The sequence below is a fragment of the Aspergillus pseudonomiae genome (genome assembly GCF_009193645.1).
Source record: "Aspergillus pseudonomiae strain CBS 119388 unplaced genomic scaffold BDV37scaffold_56, whole genome shotgun sequence".
Taxonomy (NCBI): domain Eukaryota; kingdom Fungi; phylum Ascomycota; class Eurotiomycetes; order Eurotiales; family Aspergillaceae; genus Aspergillus; species Aspergillus pseudonomiae.
The window spans coordinates 134688-154541 of record NW_022476048.1 but is presented as its reverse complement, the minus strand read 5'-3'; the positions used below and the strand labels follow the sequence as shown (position 1 = coordinate 154541).

Sequence of the window (19854 nt, the reverse complement as noted above, 5' to 3'; positions counted from 1 at the left end):
GACTTTGGTCTGAAGTCAAAGGAGACTTCTTTACGAACCAGGTTATTTTTGGTGATTCATGGAAATTTTGTCTTTATGCTGTTCCGAATCCTTAGTTGCATAATGCATACTAAAGACAGGCTGATACCATTCTCCAGCTGGGCCTTTCAGCTCAGCAAACCCAACAATGAAAACAAAGCAACTCAGGTGGGCTATTCAACGGCATTCAAACTATGCAATTCCAAATACCTGAACCTTTGAAGGTCGCAGATAAGTCAATGGTAAAATCTCATCAGGGTCTGTAGATTTACCACCCCGAAACACACAAGCTCATCAAACCAGACCAATAAGTGAGTTCGCTCTTTAACTCTCAACTGATTCTCCTTGAGCAAAATCCCGTCAAGCATGCTGCGCGATTATGGGCCTTAAACGGAAGAGACAAACCGATAGATACCAATAGTAGTATTGAAGAACAATCGTAGCCTAGATTATGTTACATGCACATTATCCCTCTCAAGCATGGGTCCCTGCTATAAACGAATCCGCAAACTGAAAACAACGAGATATCCATACTAACTAGTCTTATGTCTATCCGTGCGTTCTCTCTCGTTCTATTGCTCTGCCCCAAGCCGGATAAAAGGTTTCTTTCGACACGCCCAGTGGGTTCCTATCGTAGACATAACCACGGTCTAATCGCCACAATCCAGGCTCAGTCTGGGCCACCCGGAGTCCATCACCGAGGATAACTGGTAGATCTGAATCAGTCAACCTATTCTCAAGGTACACATCGACAAGATGCAGTAGTTCCTCATACACCATTCTACCGCTGTCAGCCTTGGTGTAGAAATTGTAACTAATCCTCACAGACCCATCCTCAACTGGCTCAGTCGGGACAAGTGCATCAATAGACTGCTCCTGGTGCTCGGCAGCCTCAAATTTCTTCCGTAGTTCCTCTTTAGAATCAAGGAGGCACCGGCGGGCTTTGAGAGGGCGCCTCTCAGGTATATCGACGAACACGCAGACAAGGTCATGCAGGCTCGCATCGACCGTGATACCATCGATCAGAAGGGCTTTTTTGCGGTTGATGGCACTCTTAATAGTGAGTTCATCAGCTCCCGGTTCGTCTTCCAGCTCACGGAAACATTGACGTATCTCCTGATTTTCGAGTATATCGATGCATATTCTTAGCTTATCTCTGTCCTCGGTTGCTGGCTTCACGTAGTATATAGGGTCATGTCGTAGCTGGGCTTTTGATGGCTCAAATGGCGGGTCACTCATGGTGTATATAGACCAATGCTTTCTGAAGTTACTTGGTCCTTGCATATGAATATCGATATCAACAGTGGAAGAATTCAGAAATAGTAACAGAAAAACTTGGAAAATACCCAACGAAAACATACTAGAATATATACCCGCAGTTCAAGGAAGCGCCTGTTCAATCTAAGAAGCGCACGTTCAGAACGTTGGACTGTTGACAAATCCAGCATCGTGTTACACGATACTTGTGTACCGCAAAAGATATCTTTAGACACTGGGACACTAGGTGCCGTTTCTTCGTTGCCATAACGGGAGCCATCACAATCAAGGGTTCTGCAGCGTAAATCTACGGTAACTACCGAGCTCCATGATCATGAATATATGTAACCTTGGCCCTGCTGATGCTGACGTGGTCTGAGTAGTAAGTTGTGGCACTCTGGGGGTTCAAAGAGCGTTTGACGTGTGTCTTTCAAGTGTGGGGGTCTGTTCTACAGCGTAAGGAGTAGGCTGTAGTTGTAGTATTTGTGATATTTTCTGAATGCTAAGATTGCCATGTGGATCAGTCGATAACCGCTCTATGAGATGGTTTATTGACTTTCTCCTTGTATCTTCTCATGTAGAGTGGAGCTAGACTTTTTCTTATGGAGGTCGTAGCGCAGTGGTCGATCTTACGATAACTTAGGGCTTCGTCCTAGGTTGCAGAGGTATTTGCCAGACTCTGTGCATCCTGTTCTCGTGACATGCATGGGTTTAGGGCTTAATACTTTCGTGGGACTAAATCGTGTTAAGTAGAAGCAACCCATTAAAGGCACAGCAAAAGTTCGGTCTCGACTATATACAGAATGCTCAAGTATCATACAGTAAAAAACATATTACAGTCGGGGTGAAAAGAATGCTGATGTTATCAATGCCGCACAATCACAGTCATGTCCTCGTATAATCACGTAACGCCAGCTCCTCATAATCTGCTCGTCAGAGCTTTGGTAATATAGTTCTCTTTGGTGTGCTGGTCCTTAGAGTGACCATATCACCATCCATACCTCCACTATCCCTGACTTCGCCAAAGAACAGCCGTATAAGCGCAGTTCCCTTTGAACCCACCCGTAGTCGAGTCTCATGGGCGAGATACTTGCTGAAAGAGACTTGGAGAGTCATTGTGACACGTATTCTAAATCTTCCCTTTGGCATTGTGGAAGTTTCTTGTAAGGACCCTAAAAGAATTTCCTTGGCTATGGCACGTCTTTCAACCATAGAACAAGAGAATGAGTTACCCAAAGAAATATTCCATCCAGCCCTTCCTCCAGGTTCTCCCAAAGCGATGGTTGATGCATGCATGTTTACTGCTGAAACCCTCGGCACCACTGTGTCTTTGTCCATTCCCCCATACATTCACAGGCAGGACGCAGACGCCCCCCATGGACTTTCCATCCATGGCTTCTGAGGCGTCCACACAGACCGGCTCTTTGATTCTGTTGAACGGGGCCCACGTCACTCGCCTTTGAGCCACCCCAGTGGAAGGCAAAACGAGATCTCCAATGTCCACATCCGCATTCACAGACGATTCCACCAAGCTGTGAGTCGGGGGCAGCGTCTGAGACAGTACATCCAGAACAGCATCGGTAAATACTCCAGGTCCGGTGACCTCCAGAATCGTGTTTTCCTTGTAGCGTGGCCCGCGCAGGAGGTTGCTCTGGCTGATTTGTCGTCTTGTGTGGGCTATGACTCGAACGAATCACCTCCCGGAGTATTGGGCTAAAGCGTCGTGGCGCATACATAGTGTACTGGATCAACTGGTAGCGTCTGATCCAGTGCCACTCGCGCATGAGGCGTGGGGAGGCATGTGGCTCGTCAATTTCAGTGCCTACCACCAGAGAAACATTCAGGCTTTTGGGTCCATCTTCCCAGAGCGGCTCTAACGCCGGGCATTCCTTGATAACGCGGGCAGGGTAAACGTCTATGTCTGCGTAGAAGCCGCCGTAGTACCACAGAATCAGATATCGGATCAGGTCCGAGCGTATCACATGGTACGGGTAAGAATCATACAGCTTCTTGAGATCTGGCACGCTCGAGAAGATCTCGGTGATGAATTTGGATGCTTTTTTGTCATCCACCAGCTGTCAGGTCTTAGTATGCAGCACGACTGGTTCTGTGTGGAGTCACCCTTACTGTATACTTCCATCCTCTATTTTCTTGCTCAAACTCTAATGAATCCGATTCTCGCTCGATGTATTTACACAGCGCAACTTGCCAGATTCGATCTTCTGCGGAGGTATCCCAGTTTCTTTCGCGGAGAGCGTTTCTCTCTATCTCTAGCAGGGCATCCAATATCCTCTTCTCGTATTCTGAATCAGGGTCCTCACAAAAGGAGGAGAGATGCAGAAATCGCGGAGTAGTGTCCACATCATATTCGGGGGCTTTTCTATTCGAACTGGTATTGTTCTTGGTCTTTGGCGGAGGTGGGAAATGGTAAAGCACAAGGTAGATCAGGGCCGCCAACAGCAAGTAGATCAGTTTTCGACCACCTATCGTTAGCTTTCTCTGCCTTTTTGGAATCGTCGCCATGGGGTTTTAGATAGAACGAGCGGATGGAGTTAATCGCCAAGTTCACCAAAGAAAACAAGCCTCGGTCAAGAAAAAGGAAGAAATGCGGAAGTGGCTCCATATTTCTTAGTTTGGCTTCAGGGGACGCATGCTGGTTAGAAAAATTGTGGAGCAATAGACAAAAGAAAGCACCGATCGGCTTCATATGATTAGGACCAGGGTACCCTATTGCCAAACGGTTGTTATTGGTGGTTTTTCGAGTGAGTAATATTATATTCAGGTGTCTTATTTGGCAGGGACTGTGTCTAGTGTTGCAGGTTTCACCTCTGACCTTGCGGTCTCCGAGCATCTGGCCAGCGAGTGTAGAGACACTGGTAGAGGAGAGAGGGTCGTGGCAGGCTGAAAGATGTGTATCTGGCAGTTGTGCTCACTACACTAGCCTCCATGGAGTATGAAAGCGTATAGATTGTGCACAAGATCCCATTTCTTAGTTTTTATCACCTATAAGGTTAAATTTAACATGATGGTTGATGTCAATCTTCTTGTTTCCCCGTCGTCGCAGCAATGATATCTATAATAACACCTCTGTCCACATTACAAGAATATTACCATGAACCTGTCATATGCAACTTCTAATTTAGTCACAGATGAAGAAATTGCTTCTTAATTTACGGCGTTACTCTTGCACTACTAGTAGTAGTACTATGGTTGACAAGTGAATGGTTAAGGTGTTATATATACCGAATACTGCTATTGCAAACTTTGCTGAGTGCGAGTATTGTATCCTAGAGCATACTAAATCCCTTCGTAATAAAGATAGCAGAAATTAAAGACGAGATGAAAGCAGAAATAACCCCAGTCAACTCGAAGAAACACGTTGTATCACATTCCTGAGACATGTAGGGCTAGGGCTACGCTAATCCGCATTCGGCGCGGCAGAAGCAAAACCTATCTGAAGCTCCGACAGTCCGCATCAGCCGTCTGCTATCGCTCCCGCTTCAACTTGACATCATCCCCGCCCTCTTTCACAATGGAAGGCGCTGACATTGTTGAGTCCCCGCGTAAGCGGCAGAAGGTTGACAATACCTCTACGGCAGATGAAGCTACACTTCCCCCTTCCGCAGCAGCACCGGCGGAAATCTCCGAAAGTGACGCTCAAGCATTGAAGGAGGCCGAAGTTGGAATTACCGAGTTTGTTAGCGCAGAGAATGCGGGATTTTCTGGCATTTTGAAGAAGAGGTATTTCCCCCAAGAAATGAGGGGAAGCCGTCAACTGATTGGAATTGTTTTAATTTCAGGTATACCGATTTCTTGGTCAATGAGATCGTTCCCTCGGGCGAAGTGCTGCACCTAAATACCCTTGCTGGACCTCAGTCGGAACAGAATAACAATGACTCTGCGAATAAGACGGAAACACCAGTGGAGAACAAGCCACAGGAGGAGGCGGAAGCTGCGGTTGCGAGCGATGCCACACCCAACGCGGAGACACCTGCAGTCGAATTCAAAATCTCAGATGAGGACAAGGCGCTGTTGGATTCCTATTTTGGCGCCGATCACGCTAAGAAAATTATATCGCTGTATAAACGCGCCCAGTCCAATGAGAAAGCCCGCCCAAGTGAACTGGGTAAGTTTGGAACCGTTGTTGTAAACGATCGCGATCTGCGCATCAAGATGCACCAGGCGATCCGTCGCATCTTCAATTCGCAGATTGAGTCTTCTACGGATGGTGAAGGCATGATGAACATCTCGGTCGCTGCAAACCGAACCAAACGCAAAGCGCAGGGTGCTCGCGAGGGTGGCCGCAATCAAGGTCGTGTCAACTGGGATGAGCTCGGAGGCCCCTATTTGCATTTTACTATCTACAAGGAGAATAAGGACACTATGGAGGTCATATCCTATATCGCGCGCACCTTGAGGTTGAATCCCAAGAGCTTCCAATTTGCCGGCACTAAGGACCGACGTGGAGTCACGACGCAAAGAGCTTGCGCGCACCGGGTGCATGTTGATCGACTTGCGAAACTGAATTCGACCCTCCGTAATGCGGCACTTGGCGATTTTGAGTATCGCAAGTACGGCCTTGAACTGGGTGATCTCGCCGGAAACGAGTTCGTTATAACGCTCCGCGAATGTGAGATCCCAGGCCTCGATCTCCAAGACCGTGAAACTGCCATTAAGAATGCCACCGAGCGCGTGGGATCGGCTTTGCGCAACCTGCGTGAACGTGGCTACTTCAACTACTACGGTCTCCAGCGCTTTGGAACCTTCGCGACGCGGACGGACACAGTGGGTGTTAAAATGCTGCAAGGAGACTTGAAGGGCGCCTGCGATGCGATCCTTCACTATAGTCCCCACGTTCTAGCCGCTGCCCAAGAAGGCGAGAACTCGACAAGTTTGATAAGCTCAGATGACAAGGCCCGCGCAGAGGCCATCCACATCTTCGAAACGACTGGTAGAATCAGCGATGCCGTTGAAAAGATGCCTCGGAAGTTCTCCGCAGAAGCTAACTTGATACGCCAGCTGGGCCGTTCCAAGAATGACTACCTCGGAGCCTTGCAGGCGATCCCTCGGAACCTGCGATTGATGTACGTGCACGCCTATCAATCATTGGTCTGGAACTTCGCTGCAGGCGAGCGGTGGCGGCTGTACGGAGACAAAGTTGTCGAGGGAGACCTGGTCCTCATCCACGAACACGTCGACAAGAACCAAAACACCAATGGCCCTGCCGCTGATGTCGATGCAGACGGCGAGGTGATCATTGCCCCGCAAGCAGAGGACAGCGCCTACGCCGCAAGCGATGCCTTCGTGCGCGCCCGAGCCCTAACCGCTGAGGAAGCCGCCAGCGGCAAGTACACCATCTTCGACGTTGTCCTCCCCTTGCCAGGATTCGACGTGCTGTATCCCGCCAATGCTATGGGCGATTTCTACAAGCGCTTCATGGGCAGCGAACAAGGAGGCGGTCTAGACCCATATGACATGCGCCGTAAATGGAAGGATATCAGCTTGAGTGGAAGCTACCGGAAGTTCCTCAGCCGAATGGGACCAGACTATTCGGCCGAGGTGAAATTGTATTCCGCGGATGATGAGCAGTTTGTACAGACGGAATTGGAGAGACTTAATGGCAAGCAAAGCACCGCAGCTAATGCCGACTCTGCCGACAAAGTTGCCGTCGTTCTGAAGTTCCAGCTGGGCTCCAGTCAGTATGCCACCATGGCCCTGAGAGAACTGATGAAGGGCAAGGTGCTTGCTTATAAGCCTGATTTCGGTGGACGTTAAGTCCAAGACTACTGTACATATACCTCAATGCATGCACCACTACTGAATCTGGTGTAGGCACAAAAGTTTTGTATATATTGAGCATAGATCCAATATGATATAATCAAACCATGTTAATGGTATTGGCTCAACTATCCCTACTAGGATTTGAATCTACGGCCTACCCTTAATTAAATTTATAATAACATGAAAACCACAAGGTGATAGAGTCCAGTAATCTACTCCAAATCAGAAGAAACAGGATCCAGATATTGTATATTGACCACTCTCTGAATTGGTCCTCTGGAAAGTGTATCTTTTAGCAAATCAGGGATTTACGTCCAATACACCACTAACATCGCGCGTGGCATAAATATACGGTGATATAAGTAGACTAGGAAACTATGGATGTACACCTATATGTTGGCAACCTGTCACCGCGAGTGACGGAGTATATGCTCACTGAGACTTTTGCCAATGCTGGAGCTGTGCAGCATCTCAAAATTATTCCTGATAGAAATGTGAGTAATAGGTAGAGGCTGTGGAAGTTGCTCTAAGCATATTTACACTGGCCAGACGCTGTCGCTCACTATATTATTTGCCTAATATCGGAGCTTTAATACCATATTTTTAACTGGTTAGTTTCTAATTTCATCTTGTTAACACAGTACCAACACGGGGGCCTAAACTACGCCCTTGTTAAATACTTTGACATACAATCTGCTAAAACAGCAGTGCAGACCTTGAATGGTCTGAAACTCTTTGATACTGTAAGTTCTTCTTTTTTTTTAAGATCTTCCAGAGCCGTCTAATCTCTTAGTTTACATATACAGGAAATTCAAGTCAGCTGGGCCAACCAAATCCAACAAGATACAATAGACACACCGGGTCAGCACCGTGTCATTGTGGGAGATCTTAGTCCTGAGGTCAACGATGAAGTCTTACGCAAAGCTTTCTCTGCGTTCGGCTCACTATCTGACGCTCGAGTCATCTGGGATTTACAATCGGGTAAATCCCGCGGTCATGGTTTCCTTATATTCAGCGACAAGACCGATGCAGAACAAGCCATAGCTACCATGAACGGTGACTGGCTGGGATCTCGCGCAATGACAGTTAGCTGGGCCAACCAGAATCCTCAGGGGAGTTCACAGAATTCCGAGTCTGTTTCATTTGACTCGATTGTGCTGCAAGCTCCCCCGGACCAAACAACAGTCCATGTCGGAAATCTTGTCCCTTATTGTACCCAGGCTGATCTTATTCCTCTTTTTCAATCTCTTGGGTACCTACAGGGTATTGAAATGCATGCCGACCATGGATATGCTTCTGTACAACTAGACACGCATGAGCATGCGACAATGGCCATTTGCCAACTTCACGGCCAAATGGTTCATGGCCGACCTATTAAATTAGGTGTATGTACTGAAAAAAGATTATCTAGTTCTATCCCGTCTGACATGCTAACTTCCTCAAAGTGGAAAAGAAACGACGCCCTATCAAATAGATCCCTGCCAAATTACAGAAACCTACAGGCACCTGAAACACTATAGTTCAGTAAGCATCTCCATATACAACTATATACCCTTTCATGCTACATGACTAGTGACTAGTGACTGGTGACTGATATAACGTTTAGACACACATGGCCAAAATATTCCAGGTCTAGAAGATCCTGGCTCATACTTTATGCCGTCTTACGGGGGTGCCTACCCGCAACAGAGGTAAATTACCGCGGATTCTTTAATAGGAAACCCCAAATTGTTATGGAGTAGAAAACCAGCGCGTACACACCCCCACCAAAGTGCTCTGGTTGCGGTATTATAGGTCATAACATTACTCAATATCCTATTCGTCAAGCTATTTAGATTTTCTATAGAAATACAGACTTTTCGGTGTTTGGAATAGCTTCAATTTGTAGGAGGCGCGAAAAAACGCGCGGTTGACCCGCCAAGTTGCGTGACCCACTACCTTACTTATGGGAAATTGGGATAATAGGATGGTTCTTGTTTTGCCAAAGTTATATAAATGCAATCGCTAAATGGAACTCTCTGCTTCAAGTATAGAGAACCTAGGTCAATGTACAGTACACAGGATATAGGTAGGAGTATATAGTATATGGAAAATCTCAAAAGACCAAGAGCGAGACCACGACGCCAAACAACCAACATCACAAATACACGCACCTCCGCATGCCTACGGCCGGGTATTTCGCCTCCGTTCATTGTCATCTATTGACGAGATCGACGACACATCATCCAAGTCCCGGTTCTGCGTCGGACCCGGTCTATCACTGAGCCCCGAAACAACCGAAGCCGCATCATCATTGTTGTGGTTGTTGTTGTTAGTCGAATCCCCGAATGGTGATAGCGGCCATGCCGGAGATCGAGGCGTGTGGTGTTCATGGTGGCTCATGTTTTCAGCGGTCAAGGCCATTGGACTTCCGTCGGGTGCGTATATTGAGTGAACCTGTTCGGTGAAGCGGCCTCGGACGCCGCTGCGACTGTCGGCCGATGGCGGCGGGCGTAGTTCTCGGTTTAATGATTGGGTATCTGGGGTGAGTGTATGGCTATGCGGTATGGGTCGTTGTGCCATGGTCCCGAAAGAGGTTCTTTCTCGTGGGGTTGAGCCGAAGTCCCCCCAGGATGGTTCTCTTTTGGGTATTGCGTATACTAAGGATGGATTACTCGCGGAGGCGAGTTGCCTCTCCCGACGGCGCCGCTTTAGGAAGAAGAATAAAAGCCCCGCGAAGAGGGCAAGCCCGACGACGGAAACGGGTACGACAATGGCGATGGTTGTTTTGGTGCTGATGCTATCGCCACCACGGTTGTTTGCTGCTCCAAGTGCGGATTGGGTGGTGGTTGGAGCGGTGGTGGATGTCGTTTCAGGCTGTGTAGCTAAGCTTGTGGTAGTTGTTAAGGAGGATACCGAGCTCCACGCGGGTGGAGTGAAAACCGGTACAACTTGGAGACCTGTAGGTCGGTTACCCGTCGGGGGTTGTATAGATGTTGTTTCTGACTGCAGGGACGATGTGGTCGTCTCCAAATATCCCATATTAACAACAGGGTCAGGGTTGCCTTCTATCTGAAAGGAGGTCTCGCTCGTTTGTGCAGTTGCCATGGCCGTCTGTACCGCCTGGTTGGTAGCTGGGGAGTTTTCGGTATTTATTGTAGTTTCAAGTCCTATAAAGGGTTCTGAAGCGTCCCAAAGCAGTCGTTTGTTCGACCATACATCGCACCCAGCACAGTCGGGTTGTTGACGAGCCCGATCATGGGCATGCAACTTGGACGGCCCAGCGGGAGTGTCTCTCAGCATGACAACCATGGGATGGTTCATGTCTTAATGTTTGCGATGGAAGTAAATCAATTTGGTTTTCTTTGGGAGTTGTAGGTCCTAATGCACAACCCTAAGTACATCTGAAGAGGACTATCAACATATACACACACACGACAGAAACGAAGGGACAGACATCAGATTTGCAAGGGGGAAAAGGATTCATATGTGCGGTAGTGCCAACAACCAAACTGAATCAGGGATGGAACATGGATGACATCTAAGTCTCACATTAAATGTAACCTACCGCATCATCAAAAGTCAAAGTAGACGCAATGCGACCGGAGAAGTCGATTGATAAGTCAAAGGAGCGGGATGCTTGATTTTGTGCTATAGTCCATGATAGTCGTGCAATTTCAGGAACGAGCAGAAGGAAAAGGACTGGAAGCGAGGGCCTGCAAAGGCAAAGAGCCATAAGATAAAGAAAGGCGAGGGAAAGCATGCTAGACAAAGGAAGCTGACATGGCGCAGCATCTCGCCAGCAGTTGTTAGTACTTGTTACTAGACTCTCCTACTAGTGAACAATGAGGGCCGCGGCTACCCAATCAGCAACAGATGGGAACGGCGCCATCAGATGAAACGCCGATCACCATTGGGTGGATGGCACACATAGGGCATGGATTCATTTCGCTGATGTTCAAGATGCGGGACATCCACATGTTACAAGAGAGTTTTCTGGCACCCAAGGTTTGTTGACATTAGGAGCTGTTCGTGCCCCTCGGTGTTGCACAGACACTTGTAACAAAGACCGTGATACTCTGTAGATGGCGTCGCAAACTCACGAGAGGTCGGGGAAGAGATCCCTCACAAAATATGAAGAATAAAATGAAATTCTTGGAGCGGTCAGCCCCGCAAACCTCTGCGCATTCCAACCAACGATCCATGGGTTTGATCGACATCTGAGTGGCTATGGTGAGAGCCATGTTGCGCAGCGGTTTCTTGGGGGCCAATCCTTGGCTAGCATTTAGTGGCCCATTTTGCCTCTAGTTCTGACATAGCACAGGGTGGATTGACAAGACATCGCCAGAAAGAAGATGCAGAGTGGACACAGCTGACTATGCCCGGCCGTAAACATCTATATTTATAGAACTGCTGGTAGTCATTCTGCATGCCGATGGAACAATCATGACAGCCGGTCACGAACGGCCTGCACGTGACACTGTCGGAGATTGGAGATAACGTAACCAGACCTGCACTAACCCAGATGCGTTAGGGGCATCAATATCCGTGATGGTCCCGCGTCTAACGGTCAGTGACGATGTGGCATACCAAACTCATTCTTATCGTTACCGGTCCTAGTCTAATCGGCATTGACATCAATCACTCGCTAATCTACGAAGGTCTTTTCGTGGCCAACAGAAGCCGCACCGACAATGAGTGGGATTAAGGGAGTATTCAAGGAGGGCTGGCACCCCAAGGGTAAAGGAGGGCAAAAGGAGAGCTGGCGGGGCGATTTCAAAGGCATTAACCAAGTGGTGGGTTGTAACCATTACAGCAAAGCGACCAGAGATGAGCTGACGATGTGCTACTCTCCCGATAGGCTGGATGGATGGGAAAAGGCAAAGACAAGGACAGCGATCGTGAGGAACACGTCTCCAAGCCGCTCTCGTCGCTCAAGGACCCAGCAGCCTTTGGGCCACCACCGAAGCATATCAAATATCACGGCGCCGCTGCTGTCCCGAATGAGACAACACCAGACCGGAGGGGTTTAGGTGCCCCCTTGTCGCAAGAATCGATTCGCCAACAGAATACTCGTCAACAAGAGCAAGCGGAAGCCGAGGCAGAACCCCAGAAACCAGCACCCCCTCCGTTACCGTACCGTGCAAACAGGACAGGCGTTGATCCGAGTACTCTCCCCCCTCCTCCCGTTAGACGCACGGGGTCACCAGCAGATTCTGCGGCTTCTGGCGCTAGACCCAGCATCCCACCCCGAATTCCTTCACGGACCAATTCCACGCCACAATCCCATTCACCTACGCCGCCTCCTGCATACTCTCCTCATCCTACCACAGAACAGACCTCTGATGGCTACCTGAATCAAGGGGCTACATCTCGCCTTGCTCAGGTGGGAGTTTCCGTTCCCTCTCTGGGAATCGGAAACCGTGGCGATTCACCGAGGTCTGCGTCCCCAGCTACTGGTGGGTCAATCGGTCAAGCTCCGGTCAGTGAACTGCAAACACGCTTCTCCCAAATGAGGACCAATTCCGGCAGTCCGTCTCGACCTCCTCCCCCGCCGGCCCGGGGGAGCCTATCTGGACGGGAGTCCTCCACCGTGTCTGCGTCAGATGTGCACAGCGCTACGTCCGCTATTAAGGACTTCCGCGAGAAACATGACGACAAGATTCAAGCAGGAAAGCAGAAGCTCAGTGGTTTCAATGAGAAGTACGGGATCTCCCAGCGGGTAAACAGCTTCTTTGACGACCGGAAGGGCTCCACACCTGCGGACCAAGCGCCACCGCCCGTGCCTCCTCATCCCAATCTCAGTCGTTCCAACTCTAGCGTTGACACAGAGTCCATTAGTCAAAAGAAGGCTCCACCACCGCCTCCCCCCAAGAAGTCAGGAATGCGATCTACTCCAGTGAATGCACCGTCCCCGACGCCTCCTCCGGTGCCACTTGGCACCAAGCCACGCTAAGCAGAGCATTCAAACATAAATATCTCCTGGGGCTCTGTTTTGCTTTTTCTTTACGTATGTACTCTGTAAGGGTATCTCGAGATCTTGGGTTGTTGTAGCGATTGTATCATTACTTATCTGGCGTTGTCTTGCTTAGGTAGCACATCAATATCGTAGAAATTTGTACATGGAGATGACTGATATTCAGTGCGCCGACGTATCAAGCAAATGTAGATGCGAAAAAGGGCGACGAGATCATCTCAATGCACCTGAATGGTTGCTGAGCGTGCCAGCGTCCGCGTACTCCCATGATACGCCATCATGTGAGTTCAACAATTTGACAAGGCCAAGGATTGGGGCCTAAGGCGGTGATCGCCACGAGTCATGCACGGGCTGAGTCAGCGGGTAGCATGAAGGCGTTGGAGAACCATGGCAAGACCAAGCAGCAGTTCATCATCGTCGCATCATCGCGCGTGGATCTCTACATAGTACACCAATTGCGCCAATGACAGTAAATATCATACAAACAAGCCAGAGTTCAGTCTCGGGCTTTATCTGGTTGCCTTCCAAATCGATCCGAGGGATATGCCGACGGCATTACGAAAGAACTGATAATCCGTCGTGCCTACTATCAGACCATCAATGCGGAAACCCGTCGCGTGTGGCCAATCACGCCTGCGTCTTGGATGATACTGCGTATAGGGTGCTGATCCCTTGATAGAAAGGCCAATTGTTGAAAGACTTAAAGAGCCCTTGAGCCAATGGCCGTTGCATGAGACACTCCTTGTTCACAAGCATCTTTGAACAAGGATCAACGGGCCTTTGGATGGATTTTTCCCTACGTAACTGTTGGGGCCGAGGTTCGCAGCTTGTTCGTCAGGGCCAAGTTCCCAACAAAATGCATCGCGGCTCCACTTCCGCAGATAATCTTCGCTCCCATTGATCCGGACCGTTTGGTGACCCCAGAACTCAAACGTGAAGGCCTGGTCTGTTTGGCTGAGTCTGGTCGATCATTTATCTTCCATTCTTCCTTTCTTTCCTTCGCCAATTGCCTCATCGTCGACCAAGTTGATCTTCCTGTTGCTGCTGGGGTTGTCCTGCATTCACTCCAGGCTCCAATTTCTAGCGACAGAGGGTATTCATCACCATATATAATATAATACCTCTTTTTTGTTGACCTTCTCTCCGGTCCGGTTTCCTATACTTTTTTCTTCCACTTTTTTTTTTTTCTTTCCCTAAACCCGACGGGAACCGCGATTCTCACTCCGGAGGAAGTGAGCTTGGATACAAAGCCATTCTCCTTACCTCATCTTGCAACTTGACCCTCCCCACTGTGGGAAACCTAGCAACATGTTCGATCTGAATCTCGAGACCGCGTCAGGCCCAGCGGTCCTGCGCATCGGCCTCCCACCCTCCTCGTTATTGAAATTTCCCCCAGACGAACTCCCTACCACTCTGCCAGCCCCCCAGGCCTCCGAACCGACATGGAACCAACCCTTCAATATCCCTCCCCAGCTGTATAACCAACTACTAGATGTGCGCGTGCCCATCACCATTGCTAGTGTGTACGCCGTCACCGTTTGCCTGCTCAATCGCGTCAACAAGAGTCGCGGATACAAGCCCTGGGGATTCAGTCAGACAAAGATCTTCAAGGCTTTCGTCATCCTTCACAATGTCTTCCTTGCCGTGTACTCGGCATGGACTTTCGCCGGTATGTTCCAGGCGTTCCGGAACTCGTGGCCAGACCGGGATGATCCCAACGGCCTCGTGGGTGTGGTAGATGCGCTTTGCAAGATCAATGGTCCCCGTGGCTACGGAAATGCCGCCACGTACAACCCCTTGGACAACCAGTGGTCCATTCACAATCCCGAATACAAGCTCGCTGACGGCGGAGTACCTGACCCTACTGATGTCGGTCGGATGTGGAATCAAGGGTTGGCCTACCTGGGCTGGATCTTCTACCTGTCAAAGTTCTACGAGGTTTTGGATACTGCGATTATCCTGGCCAAGGGCAAGAAGAGCTCAACCCTGCAAACTTACCACCATGCCGGTGCCATGATGTGCATGTGGGCCGGCATCCGTTACGTCGCCCCGCCCATCTGGATCTTCACCCTGGTCAATTCGGCTATCCATGCGATGATGGTACGTATGATTGGTTGAATACGAGATCCTGCAGCGAGCTAACCTAAGAAAACTTAGTACACTTATTATACCCTGACTGCTCTGCGCATTCGTGTCCCCGGCGTGATTAAGCGCTCTCTGACCTCCATGCAAATCACCCAGTTCCTGGTCGGAACCACCTGGGCTGCCTCGTACCTCTTTGTCCACTACACTCTTCCTCCCCAGTCCAAGGCTGCTGCTGCAGCGTCTGCAGTCCGCTCTACCATGGCGACTGCAACTGCTTCCGGTGTCGCGCCATGGCTCAAGAAGCTTGGCTTCCGGGCAGCTGGCGCGGAAGGGATTGCCGAAAATGTTGGCTATGCGTCCGAGATCGCTGGCAATGTATCGCAACCTCATGTGGGTCCCATGGTTACTTGCATGGACACCAGCGGCCAAGGATTTGCGATCTGGCTCAACGTAACTTATCTTCTGCCCCTGACTTATCTTTTCGTCCGCTTCTTCATCCGCTCTTATCTGTCTCGCAAGGACCCCAGCCCTCAGCAGGCCACCCACATGCATGCTGCCGAGAAGGCCGGTCTGGATGCATTGCACCGCGTGAGCCGTGAGATTCAGAAGTCCGTCGAGATGAGCGGCGAAACGAGCGAAGCCACTGAGGATGAAGCTATCAACAAGGCCCAGGCACTCCGGAAGAAGTCCCAACAGCTCGCCGCCGATAACTCCCCGATCCGGACTCGCGCTTCTTCGAAGCAGAAGGCACGTCTGGCCAACCAAGAGTCTGGGCAGGGCTTCTCCCCGGTGAAGAATGGTGCTAAGAAGGTCACCAAGGAAGAAGTTGAGGCATCCACAGACGTTTCCGGCGTCAAGGACAAGAACCCCTATGATGTCCTGAACCGAAATGCTTAGACCTCATTTTGTTAATCCTGAAAAGACATCACGCCTTATTTATTTACACTGCCCGGGAATCACCTACAACGGCTTAGAAGTTTTCCTGGGCAACCAACCCGAAATAGTCAAAGACCTTTCCTTACTGCATGTTCCGACCACGTTATGCACGATAAGAACAGACTGGGATATGAACCTGACGAGCCTCGGGGACCCCTACCAGCCTGATCACCCCATGAGATCGTGTATCACGGTCAGTGGCCCATGATCTGATCAGAGCAGTGCCGGTTGCCATTTCAAGTTACAGCACGAAGAGAAGACAAGTCCTAGAATGCGTTAACAGTTATTTGGGCTGGATCTTTTTTCTTTCCTTTCCTGTTCTTTTTCTTTCTTGATAGATTTTGTTTATTTATGTGAATATGTTAATACCAACAGCTGGATCTGGACTTCGAAAAGAACTGGAAATAATATCTTTAGTTAGGAGCACAAGATATCAAAAAGCATTGTTTATCGTTTGATCTATACTATTTATCCTGGATCCATATATTATCTATCCGTAGATGTTTCTCTCATTGCGTTTTGCTGTGGCACATGCTCTCAGGGGTTAAAGGGATGAGCAAGGCCAACCCATAACGATTCCTGGTATATGAAGTACAACCATCTAGACCTAACATTACCTTATCATAAAGAGGTGTGGTTCATTCCTGTGTTGTATTAATAAAACCAAAGGTCTCACTCAGTCATAAGCAATAGAGTGTACATTACCAACCACGAAGATTTGAGTTGAACGCAACTCGTAGTCCGGACAAAAGACTCAGCCTATATACCAGCAAAAGATATTAAAAAAAATAAATAAATAATAATAATAAAAAAATTAAACGAAAAGTCTACATGTATGGTGATTAATAGTTTGAAAGATATTTTAATTCTCTAAATATGTTCAGACATGGAAAATAACCCCATCATGTCAAATAAAATCATATACACGTTCCATCGTGAAACGAGAAAAAGAAAAAGAAAAGAAACCCCCAAAGCAAACCCAGGCCGCAAATCGTTTAACCTTAACCAGCCCAGCTAGACCCTTATACAAAGAAACAAACACACTCCGGAGACCTTCCTTAAGTGAGGTACCGGAAACCCTTGCTCATTGCCAGGGTCTCGTCGGCGTCTTGCTGGGCGGTGGCGGCGTTCTCGGCCTCTTCGAGCTCCTTGTTGAGGTTCTGGAGGAGCATGCGGAATCCGTAGCAGCCGACAATGGTGATACCGAACATGGCTGTCACGATACCGTAGCTCTTGCGGTAGCCGTTTTCGGGGAGATCCCAGACGTAGGAGCCGGCGACGTTACCGAGCTGACTGAAGGCGTTGATCATGGCGATGGCGACGGCACGCTTGGCTGGGGGACGGGGGAAGGATGTACTGATCCAGGAGTAGAAGACGATGAATCTGTTGGTTTTTAATGTGGTTAGTATGGCTGTGGCGGATAATATAGTTGAGGGTGAGTTGGGTGAGGGAAAGCTTACCCAGCGTAGGAAGCGGCTTGGAGGAAGAGAGCGACGTATCGGGCCGCGACGTGCAGAGTACTCATGCTGATGATGAATCCGACCAGACCGACGAGGATAGGGCCGACAATGTGCCAGAACTAGAAGGAGTTAGTTAGATAAAGTTATTTATGATCTGTAGGACTGTTGCAGAAGACAAACCTTTTCCTGGTGCCGATCGGAGCTCCAGGCAACGAGCAGGGAGAACAAACAGGAGAACACCCATGGCGGGGCGCTCATGAGCAGAGTAGGCACATAGCCGAATCCGAGGGTTTCGGTAAGGGAAGGCTAGGATTCTCGAGTTAGTTTTGGCATGCAAAGAAGTGACAAGACAGGGAGAACTTACGAAGAAAGCGTTGAACGAGAGGCCAACCACGTAAGCAGTAAAGGTGATCATCATGATATAGATCTTGATATCCTTGACGGCCATGAACAGGCCATCCCATGGTCCTTGATCCTCAGAGTCAACATCAGCCTCGCCGACATCCTCGGCCATTCGTAGCTGAGCTAGCTCAAGCTCCTCCTTGGTGAAACCGCGTGTGTTGGTCGGCAAATCAGGAAGAATGACTGCTGATAGAATGGCAATGAACATTGTGGCGGCACCCTCGACTAGGAAAATGTCAGTCAGCTGTATGATAACCGGAGAGGATTTAGGAAGCTTACTCCAGAAGAGCCAGCGCCAAGCAGCGTGACCAAGAACGCCTTGCATGTTGGAAAGGACACCAGCTCCAACGAGTGCGGAGAAGGCATTCGAAATCAGATTTCCACAGAAAAGGATAGCATTTCTCGTGGTGAGCTCTCGACGGGTGTACCATTTCGACAGGATCATGAGAGCTCCAGGGAGGAAAGCAGCCTCCACAAATCCCAGGAAGAAACGGATACAGACCATTCCGGCGAAGTTGGTGGCGACGCCCGACAAGGTCGAGATAAGACCCCAAACAAGCATCACCGCTCCAATGTAGAGAGAGGGCCGCGAGATTCTGTTGATGAAGATGTTGGAAGGGACCTGCATCAGAATATAACCGACGTAAAGAATACTCAGGCAGGTGGCGTATTGGCTGTAATTCAAATTCAGGTCATCCTGGAGACCCTTAAGACGAGCAGCAGCCATGTTGTTCCGATCCAGGTAGTTCATGATGTAGATGATAACGAAGAAGCCGCAACGAGCATCGAGTTTGCGTTTCAGGCTCTTCTCTACCCGCGCACGCGTTGCCGGGTCGGCCAGCGCCGGGTTTGTTGTGGTGGTTACGGGCCTTTCCTCGAGATGGGAGGCATCATAGCCGGCCTTAGAGATTTCGTCCGCCATGGCTTATGGTAGTCCGGGATGGTCGATTCCTCAAATCGTCTCTGAGAATAACAAGACCCCCGGGGGGTATGGGAGATAGGAAGTATTTGACTTTTTTTTCCACTAAATCATGCCCAGCACATTAGGAGCTTTCGGCTTGCCGGTTTGTACACAGTATTCCGAAATCCAGCAGAAACAAGCGGAGGCGACAGGGTTAAAAGAGGAGGGAGAGAAGAAGATAGGATAGGAGGGGGGAAGGAAAAGAAGTAAAGTAGAGAAGTAAGGAGGAAGGAAGGGAGGAGAGGAGAGAGTGCCGTTCGAGATTAAACATCCAGACTCGGGATCAGGGACCTTTTTGTGTAGAAAAAGAATTTGACCAGAAAACTATGACGACCCGCGGAACAGCACCCGTTGGGTTTCCCGACATATTCCCATGCCGGGATGAAATTTAGGCAAATGGGGACCGAGTCAATTAGGTATGGTTGAGACCAATGGGGAAGGCGAAGGCGGGGAAAAAGACTGGGGAAGACCAAAGTAAAAAGATAGACATCTGGAGACCGGGGAAGAGCCTTCGTGGAATCAGGAAGCAGAAACGAACCAAGCGAGTTGCAATTGTGGAGTGAACGACGCGTGGGGGTTTTTTTTTCTCTTCTCTTGTGACAAAATCTTCGTGGGGGTTGTTTCGGGGCTTCCGTGGGGGTTCGCCCTCCTTACGGGATATGCGCTCTCGGCAGTTTACTTCGATTCCGAATCACATTAAATCATTTTATTAGGAAAAAAAAAAAATGGTTCATAACGCTGATAACCCAGAGAATTCAAGCTTAACTTCACCCCCGACAGAGGCGGCGGTTATAACCACACTGCCCCTGGAATTTCAGCACAAGATCTCGGCTCCGACAAGATGCTGACCAAGCTTTTGCAGCAGAATGTATTACTAACTCATATGACCCCCGCGCCCGGACGTTCCCCGTGGGCCGGGACCCAGGGGTCACTTCCGGTCCCAGCTTCTCGGCTACCCGTCCATATCTGGTCTGGTAGATACCAACATGTTCTAATTG

At 49.3% G+C, this 19854-nt stretch overlaps 8 protein-coding genes across 8 annotated transcripts; 4 read left to right on the top strand and 4 right to left on the bottom strand.

The window, feature by feature from the left end:
- Positions 1 to 567: 567 nt before the first annotated feature.
- On the bottom strand, positions 568 to 1257 carry BDV37DRAFT_285149 (uncharacterized protein; the record flags this gene model as incomplete). Its single annotated transcript, XM_032087655.1, has 1 exon — positions 568 to 1257. One exon carries the CDS (start codon positions 1255 to 1257, stop codon positions 568 to 570), a length of 690 nt encoding a protein of 229 aa, XP_031939348.1.
- Positions 1258 to 2503: 1246 nt separating this feature from the next.
- BDV37DRAFT_273225 (uncharacterized protein) lies at positions 2504 to 3798 on the bottom strand (the record flags this gene model as incomplete). The annotated part of the gene is made up of 3 exons (XM_032085020.1): positions 2504 to 2926; positions 2973 to 3350; positions 3403 to 3798. 3 exons carry the CDS (start codon positions 3796 to 3798, stop codon positions 2504 to 2506), a joined length of 1197 nt encoding a protein of 398 aa, XP_031939347.1.
- A 962-nt stretch (positions 3799 to 4760) lies between these two features.
- Positions 4761 to 7204, top strand: BDV37DRAFT_167153 (pseudouridine synthase PUS7). The gene is made up of 2 exons (XM_032079273.1): positions 4761 to 5016; positions 5076 to 7204. The coding sequence occupies exons 1-2, from the start codon at positions 4808 to 4810 to the stop codon at positions 7048 to 7050; spliced, it is 2184 nt and encodes a 727-aa protein (XP_031939346.1). The 5' UTR covers positions 4761 to 4807; the 3' UTR covers positions 7051 to 7204.
- Positions 7205 to 7433: 229 nt separating this feature from the next.
- On the top strand, positions 7434 to 8530 carry BDV37DRAFT_285146 (uncharacterized protein; the record flags this gene model as incomplete). Its single annotated transcript, XM_032087654.1, has 4 exons — positions 7434 to 7550; positions 7698 to 7799; positions 7863 to 8439; positions 8502 to 8530. 4 exons carry the CDS (start codon positions 7434 to 7436, stop codon positions 8528 to 8530), a joined length of 825 nt encoding a protein of 274 aa, XP_031939345.1.
- A 529-nt stretch (positions 8531 to 9059) lies between these two features.
- On the bottom strand, positions 9060 to 10474 carry BDV37DRAFT_167107 (uncharacterized protein). Its single transcript, XM_032079270.1, has one exon. The coding sequence runs from the start codon at positions 10357 to 10359 to the stop codon at positions 9220 to 9222; it is 1140 nt and encodes a 379-aa protein (XP_031939344.1). The 5' UTR covers positions 10360 to 10474; the 3' UTR covers positions 9060 to 9219.
- A 1030-nt stretch (positions 10475 to 11504) lies between these two features.
- On the top strand, positions 11505 to 13383 carry BDV37DRAFT_167119 (uncharacterized protein). The gene is made up of 2 exons (XM_032079272.1): positions 11505 to 11831; positions 11897 to 13383. Exons 1-2 carry the CDS (start codon positions 11730 to 11732, stop codon positions 12989 to 12991), a joined length of 1197 nt encoding a protein of 398 aa, XP_031939343.1. The 5' UTR covers positions 11505 to 11729; the 3' UTR covers positions 12992 to 13383.
- A 791-nt stretch (positions 13384 to 14174) lies between these two features.
- BDV37DRAFT_167113 (elongation of very long chain fatty acids protein) lies at positions 14175 to 16188 on the top strand. The gene is made up of 2 exons (XM_032079271.1): positions 14175 to 15112; positions 15170 to 16188. Exons 1-2 carry the CDS (start codon positions 14321 to 14323, stop codon positions 15992 to 15994), a joined length of 1617 nt encoding a protein of 538 aa, XP_031939342.1. The 5' UTR covers positions 14175 to 14320; the 3' UTR covers positions 15995 to 16188.
- Positions 16189 to 17091: 903 nt separating this feature from the next.
- On the bottom strand, positions 17092 to 18817 carry BDV37DRAFT_273220 (putative MFS transporter; the record flags this gene model as incomplete). The annotated part of the gene is made up of 5 exons (XM_032085019.1): positions 17092 to 17416; positions 17494 to 17612; positions 17674 to 17799; positions 17858 to 18120; positions 18175 to 18817. 5 exons carry the CDS (start codon positions 18815 to 18817, stop codon positions 17092 to 17094), a joined length of 1476 nt encoding a protein of 491 aa, XP_031939341.1.
- Positions 18818 to 19854: the final 1037 nt, after the last annotated feature.